Raw genomic sequence first — 8356 nt, 5'->3', positions numbered from 1 at the left:
AGACCGAGATTTGATGGTCAAACTCCATGTATGATGATTTTGAACCAAGATAAAAGAGTATTAAAGGAATAAAATGCATTTTCCCACTCATTTACCTCCTAGAGAATTTCTGCTTTGAAATTCTAAAGAAAAACTAGGATGTACTAGTTTTATTTTCAAACGATGATTGGAAATAATATATATATGCTTTAAGTATGTATAATTTTCCGATTTTGATAAATATGTGAATTTTACTAGAATTTCAATCTGAAAATTTGTGAATAACTGATGAGTTTGTTGAATTTTGTATATGATGGGCTGATACAAGGTTAAAATTTTCTAAACTAAGTTTTCCCCTTTGATTGTATACTGATGTATTCTCACACTTGAATTTGTCTATGCTTTACACAAAAAAAAAAAAATCTTGAGTTTTCGGAAGAATGGCGAACTTATGTTTTTATAATGTAAATCTTGAACTTGATAAGATTTTTGGTTACTTTAAATACTCTTCTTATGTTTTAAAATTCTTGGTTTTCCGGAAGAGTGAGCCTATTTTTAAAATTCTAGGAACTTTAGTACTTTGGAAGTGGTTTCCAACGGTACCAATTTTTCCAATTTTGGAGTTACAGAGAATGAGATACGATTTTTCAAAAATTGCTTGTCAAAACTGAAATTTTCGAATTTAAAGAAAATTGAGTTTTTAGAACTCGCCTTTTTCCTTCAAGATTTCTTGACCGTTTTACACTTGATTTCAAGAGGAAAATCAGATTTTTCTTGTATTATTAAAACCCCACTTCGAGCCTCGATTTACGAGAAATTAAGGCTCATTCTAGGATATCTTCTTAGATTGTACATGAGTGGAATCTTCCTTGGTAATTAGGGGTTTTAAGCGATAGTGTGTAATAGTTCATTATTATTTGCTCAGGCGCTCAAAGGGACCTTCAAGAGGAACTCGAAGCAGACGCCTAAACACTTGTTTGAGCACTTACTCACTTGTTTTGAATAGGTGAGTGTTCCATATAGGAGTACGTGATTTCATTAGTTTTATGACATGTTTACTCCATGGTCATTATGTGTATAACTGTTAAGTGCTACCGATAATTGCTTCTATGAACTTTTCCACCATTTTAAGGCGAGTGTGTACTTCATCGCACTCGACTTACTAAAATGATAAATGTTTTCAAATTAACCGTGAACTATTACCGTTTACCGTTTACCATTAACCGTGATTACTTACCATTTACCGATTTACTTGATTACCTGCTTACTTGATTACTTGATTATCGTAAATTACATATTCATATGAAATTACCACATATTGCTTATGTGTTTAAGTGTTAAGTATTAATGATAATTACTCATATGAAATCGGCCACCGTTTTAAGGCGAGTGTGTACTTTATCTCACTTGACCTATTAAAATGATAAATTTTTACCGTACACCAATTTACTTGATTACTTCTGCATGTTATAAGCTCTAAGGTGAACTGGGCCCTGTCCTTGATTACTAACCTACTCGAGTCAGGACTGGGCTCGGTCGGGTAGGTTGGAACCCTGGGACACCGTTTCGGTACACTTGAGTACTACCACTGGAGGGATAAGGTGATGGCCAGACAAATTGAGGGGACAAGGAGTTATAAGGTGAAGTTGACCGAAATGGTTCCACTGGAACACCGTATCCTTCAGTATGTGTTTATTTCTGTATCATGAAAACTGTCTTATTGTAAATGTGCCAATGTGAAACCTTGAACCATGCTTATGTTATGCTCAAATTACCCGTACAATGATAACTATCTCATGTTAAGGTGCCAAATATGCAACCTTGAACCATACATGTGGTATACTCAAATTACTTGATTTATTAGAACTGCTAGAGTGTCTTGGAACCTCACTGGGCTGTGTAGCTCATTCCATATTTTTGTTTTCCTTAACAGGGTTCGAGACCAAGAGTGCTCGTGAATTGTACTAGATTGTTTTCTTTTGAAGACCTTAAGTTGTATTATAGCGGATGATTGTAGTACATACTCTTTTGGATTGTATTAAGCTTAAAAGCTAACTAATTGTAAGCATGCAATATTTTGGAGTACTTTAATTATATATTGAAGTTATTTGAAGTATTTCGAGCTTTTGAATTGTGGATTGTAGTGAATCCTGGCGAGAGCTGGGCAGGCATTCCGCGAATACCCTTTGGTTCGCCTTAGGGAGAAGTGGGGCGTCACAGATATATACGGTACATTTAAATAAATTGCAGCAAGATTGCTTGGGAGAAAGGAACCAAACTTGCAGCTTCACTCCATTGGTTTCACAGGAATTATTCAACTTTCTTGCTGCCAATTTTCTCACACGTAAGCCACCAATTTGCTACCAAAATCAGAGACAACATGCTATATATCATACTAAACAAGAAATACAACACTTATAGCATGAATTCCTTGGGGAAACTCCTCAAAAGGTCGAAATAAGAGGCTGTAAATTGAACTCATTTCCCCCTCGGTCAAATTTAGAAATTTTTAGCGTATAAATCAACTTATAATGAGAGTACTTTCCCACAAAATTTCCATTTCCGTGGCTAGAACTAATATGCATCAATCATCTTAGTGTGTCTTGAGAAAAATAGAAAGTTTGGCTAGCAAGTTTGCCTTTGATCTTGCAAGAATGGAAGCTGTAATGAAACTTATAGCTTCAACTTCTTTCCCCACGGTTTTTGAGCTGGAAATTTCTGCCTTTCTTCCCCAATTCTTGGCTAGGATGAGTTATAATTTTCTTGTTTCTTGATTGATGTTCAAGATTGAAAAAAAGAAAAGAGGACTGGTTGGAGTTTCTTTGGGTTTCTCTCAGCTCTTCTCTCTCGGCTGCAAGAAGGAGGGGAAAGGAGCTCTCCCTCTCATTTCCCTCAGCTTTTCTCTCTTGGTTGGTGTAAAAAAAATACAGAGGACCAGTCTTGCTTTTGTTTTCTTTCTCTCACTCAGTTGAACTAAAGAAAAGAAACAAGAGGGAATAAATTTGGTCAACATTTGCATGCTACTTGGAATGGTCAAAAATGGAGGCAAGGAGCAAGATATTTTGTTGAGCAATATATCTTTCTCTCGGTTGGAAATGAAGACAAAACACACTAGTTTCTCTCAAAGCTCTCTACTTTCTTTGCTGGACAAATGAAAAAGACAAGTCCCTCAACTCTTCTCTCTCTCGGCCCCAACAAGAAAGAATGGAAGCTGTTTTGACTTGGTCAAATATATTTGGTCAAAATTTGTGGCTGGTCATGTAATGAGCAAACTATCCCTCTCTCGATTCCTTGGTTAAATGAGCTGGAGTTTCTCTTGTCTCTTGGCCGGTGTTCATGTTTGAAAAAGGTAAGAGAGGTTCTCTATTTTTCCTTCTTGTTGTTTCTCGATTTTAGGCAGCAGGGGAAGTGAATGGAATGCGGTTTGTTTTCCTTTCTTGTTTCCTCTCGGTCAACTAAGAATGAAAGCACTATCTTTTATTCTTCCATTAGTTCCTCCACTAGATATTAGTAATGCTTGGACAGGTGTGAAGGCAAGTATCTTCCACATTTTCTTTTCTTTCTTTTTTTCTAATACCACAACATATTCTAATACTAACGTTTTATGGTGTAAATGATATAATCCTCCTAAGATATATATCAACTCACTTTTTCTTTTTTCTTTTTTTTTTTCCAAAAGGGGAAAACTCCCCAACTTTTATTAATTGCAAACGCTAAAAATACGAAGGAGGGAAAAGTCCCAACCTTCAATACATGCCAGAGAACTAGGAGTACTATTCCTAAACATTAAAGTTGCGAATATATGGATAACCTATTGCATCCAAATTAATCAACGACCGAGCTCTACTTGGAAGTTGCTGATGAGATTGGAAAGTAACATATGGACTCTCCAGAGATAAAGCAGCTAAGTTGTCTGCCACGGCATTCGCCTCACGATAAATATGTGTAATGGTCCCCTTCACCTTGCATAGTAACAATCGAATTTGACTTAAGACGCTACACAACGGCCACTTACCAACAGATTGACTAGTAACCAACCGTACCAACGCTAGTGAATCCACTTCCACCAAAATATCTGACAACCCTGTTCCAACACACCACTGTAGACCAGTTAACAATGCTAAGCCCTCCGCATGTACCACCTCATATTCCCTGAATTCCTTATAAAAAGCACCAAGCATCTTCCCTTCAAAATCTCGTATCACTCCACCGCCTTTAGACAAACCATTTGACACACTTGCATCGGTGTTAAGTTTGATTGACCCTCTAGGAGGCTTCATCCATGATATAGCCTTCAGACATAAGGATTTAGCTGGTTTGATCCGAAAGTAACGTGCAAAATACGTATCCGTATCCCCCTCCAACTGAAATCTGTTCAGCATGCGTGCAGCCCCCGTAGCAACCAACCACCCATTGATATCGAAAATAACTTTAGAATATACAGGGGGGATATTTCCAAACCGAGCATCGTTTCTACTACGCCACAGAAACCATAACACTACAACTGATATAACACACCGAACATGATCCAATCGCCCATTCCCAGAAGATTGAAACCACACCACTAGCAGCGAAGAAACACATGAGAATGACCCCCACGAAATTCCGCAAGCCAGAAAGAAGTGCTGCCAAACAGCACTTGCTAACCTGCCATGCAAAAAAATATGATTCAAAGACTCCACTGCATTACCACAGCAATCACATTTGGAAACCATGGAAATTCCTCTAGAACGGAGCTTGTCGTCCAGAGGAAGAAAATCAGCCAATACCCTCCAAACTAAGTATGACATTTTTAAAGGCAGCAAAGGACACCAAATTCCACGCCAAACCAATGACAGGTTACGCCGCTGTCTAACTAAATCCCAGGCTGACGACACAGTGAATGTACCATCCGCTGAAGGAGCCCAAACCAATTCATCCTTAAGGGTCGGATCAACAAGTATTTGTGAAATAACATTAACAACAGATCGAGGAAGAACTTGGAGGAGACGTTCAGTATTCCACCCCGTAGAAGTATAAAACTCAGCTACTAAAAAATGAGGAGGCACACCAGCAAACTGTCTGCTAAGAGGTTCGTCGAATAGCCATCGATCATGCCACAAATCGATGAATCCCTCACCAAGCCGCCAACGAATATTGTCTTCAGTTATAGCCCGAACCCACTCACTTACTCACTTATTTATTAAAGGGACAATTTAGACCTATAAATCATTCAATAACAAAAAGAAAATAAAGTGGGACATGCATTAAATTTTAAATAACACATGAAAATTTTCTTACGTTCATCTAATAGATTCACACATTTAGCTTTAAGAAAAACTTATTAGACGTGTACTTATTGAGCTATATAGTATATGTTACGTGTCTAGTAATATTTGCAAATGACATAAATTACGATATGCATCATATATTTATTTAATTCATAAAATATTTCTACGCTATTCTAGGATATTTTCTAAATTCTCAATTTTATAGGGATTCAATTAGGCATTTAATTTAACCAATTATTCGTTATATATAATATTTCTAATATCAAAATAAATAAAATGAAATAAATTCAGGGCATACACATAATTTTCTCGAGTTCTCACAATTACACCTTGTTTTCTTTAATTGCCTTCTATTTTTCATATTATTTTTTGCCCCAACGTGTTATGTGTTGAACTAACATTTCCTTGTTTTCTTGTCTTTTGCATTCATAAACGTTAGAAAATAAGAGTTCTGGAATGATACTCTCTTAGAACCTACCCTCTTAGATAGGTTATTGCACGTTTAAATTCCATTTGTAGATTAATAATTGCACATCATTTTAGACCCACCCTGGCATACAAAGGGTCCCTTAGACCATGTTTTCAATTCAAATTGCATATTTAATTACTTCGATAAATTGGCATTATACATAAACCTTAGGAGGGAATGCCACATAGGGAATCCCACGATAGGAATAAACCACCTTATGTCTCGGATATGTAATCCAATGAGACTTGCACGTTTATATTTCTTGTACCATCCAAAGAGGTAGTGCATGAGGTAAAGTAGGATCCTATCTTTTCAAAGACGACAGAGCAATTTTTGCACATTAGAATATGAGCATCTAACAATCATCTCTTCGCCATTTTATCAGAATTGGTAAAAATTCCTTGCGTACAGGACATTAAGTTGAAAAAATTCACAAATAATTCCTCATTGTTGAGATGGTAAATATATTGAGGCCAAATCTTGATTTTAGAAGGCTCATAAACTAATGTATCACAGTGAATTTTTTGAAACTACCAATAGGCAGACAATTCAATCGATTTTTGAATAAACCTTCAATCCCATTCAATCCCTTGGACTAATTTATTCATCAATTTCATCCAACCTATTTTATCAATTCACTCATTTTTAAGGTGATCTAGTCAACTTTGAATAAATTATTAATTTCATTCAATTCATTTGACCAGTTTACGTATTTTTAGGGTGATCCAGGCAATTTTGAATAAATCATCAGTAGTATTCACTTGACTAGTTTACTCATTTTTATGGTGATCCAGTCAATTTTGAATAAATCATCAGTTTCATTCAATTCATTTGACCAATTTACCTATTTTTAGGGCGATCCAGCCAAATTCTGAATAAATCATCAATTTTATCCGATCCATTTGACCCATTTATTCTCTTTTAGGGTTTCGATCTGAGGTTCACTGAATAACCTAGTCGAGACGTTGCAATCCTTTCAAAAGTAGGCTCTTTCACACATTATTTTATGTGTCGATCAAAATAATCAATCCATTCGGACTTTCTCCTCATTTTGTTAGGACAAATATCTCTTATCATTCCAATTGGCCAAATTTTTCAAATTACTTTTCACTCGAATATCAATAAGTTGATCGGATTCATCAGGTATTGTATAGTGCTTACCCTAGAGGATTGCATTCCCATTCTAGACCTACCCTTGGCACAAAAAGGGCTTCCCAATAGGGCATGCATCTGAATTACCTCAATATATACTAACTCGTGTCTTTTTCTTTTTCTTTCTTTTCTTGCTTTGCCAACAGCCGGTCAAGAGATGATGCTAAATAGGGTTTTCTAAAATAACAGGTGTTTTTCAAATATAGCTACAAGAAGAAGCCCCATCGTCACACGATCTCGCAGTCGAGTTTTGAGAAATCATGTAAACATGAGCGCACATCCGGAATGATCTGAAAGATCCACCACGGCAACAAACACTACAAATTTGGGAGCTCAATTGAGCGAGATGTTACACAAATTCAATGAATTGAGCTTGGAGATGACGGCCCAAAGATGCATGATTGACCAATTGGTTGCTAATAGTGGCGATGTCCAGCATGATCCCTTGCCTATTGGCCAACTTGAAATAGAACACCAACCACCTCCTTTATCCCATACCCAGGTTACTTTCGTGCCATTTTTTGCAAATATGCCCAAGGAGACTTTCACCTACCCCACCTCCATTTTTCCTTATACTTACCCTCATAACATTCAAATTAACCCAGCCAGCATTCAAATGCCTCAAAATTACCCACCGAACATGCCAACTGACTCTCAAGTATCTTATCACACCACCACTGAGCCATTCATGTTGGATACTACTATGCAAGGGAAGGTGGAAATGAGTGCATCCTCCGCCCCAATGGACAAAAACCTGTTGAAAAGATTGGATAAATTTGATGAATTCATGAGGAAAAGCCAAGGAATGAGCAAACCTGGAGGTTTAGACTATGATGAACTATGTCTTTTTTCATATATGCAATTGCCTTTGGGTTTTAAAACACCCAAATTTAGTAAATATGATGGAACTGGCAAAGCCAAGACGCATCTTAGACTATTTGCAAACAAGTTGGGAAAGCCAGTACGTGATGAAAATTTGCCTATATGTTTATTCCAAGAGAGTTTGAAGGGAGATGCTCTAGACGGGTATTCTAATTTGAAGCCTGAAGAAATGAGAACATGGCTGGATTTGTGAATCGCCTTCGTGAGACAATACGAGTACAATTGTGAACTTGCTCCCACAAGAACCACGCTTGAAGGCACTAAAAGGAAACCATCTGAAGATCATAAGACATATGCCAAGCGATGGCGAAGACTGGCAGTTAAGGTGGAACCTCCGATGACCGAAGAGAAAATTGTCCGTACTTTCATTAAGCCTCACGACCCACCATATTTTGAGGAGATTTTTTGCATGACTGGGTGTTCATTTGTAGCAATTATCAATAAGTTGGAGGAGTATGACGAATATGTCAAAGCAAGGAAAATCATCAATGTATCGGCTTTAAAATCACAGTTGGACGCCTTGCAAGGTCAGAATAATAACAGAAGGGAACCTCAACTCAAGAAGAAAAAGAGGAAACTGCTTTTGTGTGGGACCAAGGACCGT

At 37.1% G+C, this 8356-nt stretch overlaps 1 protein-coding gene across 1 annotated transcript; it reads left to right on the top strand.

The window, feature by feature from the left end:
* The first annotated feature begins 7249 nt into the window (after positions 1-7249).
* Positions 7250-7945, top strand: LOC113769207. The gene has a single exon (XM_027313673.1). It carries the CDS (start codon positions 7250-7252, stop codon positions 7943-7945), a length of 696 nt encoding a protein of 231 aa, XP_027169474.1.
* Positions 7946-8356: the final 411 nt, after the last annotated feature.

This window comes from Coffea eugenioides, chromosome 4, assembly GCF_003713205.1.
Source record: "Coffea eugenioides isolate CCC68of chromosome 4, Ceug_1.0, whole genome shotgun sequence".
NCBI classification, from domain to species: domain Eukaryota; kingdom Viridiplantae; phylum Streptophyta; class Magnoliopsida; order Gentianales; family Rubiaceae; genus Coffea; species Coffea eugenioides.
The sequence above is the reverse complement of the archived record's forward strand: the minus strand, read 5'-3'. Positions and strand labels throughout refer to the sequence as shown.

Bases quoted from the DNA above. Each gene is read 5' to 3' on its own strand.
- LOC113769207 (XM_027313673.1), top strand. From the start codon at position 7,250: ATGACGGCCCAAAGATGCATGATTGACCAATTGGTTGCTAATAGTGGC.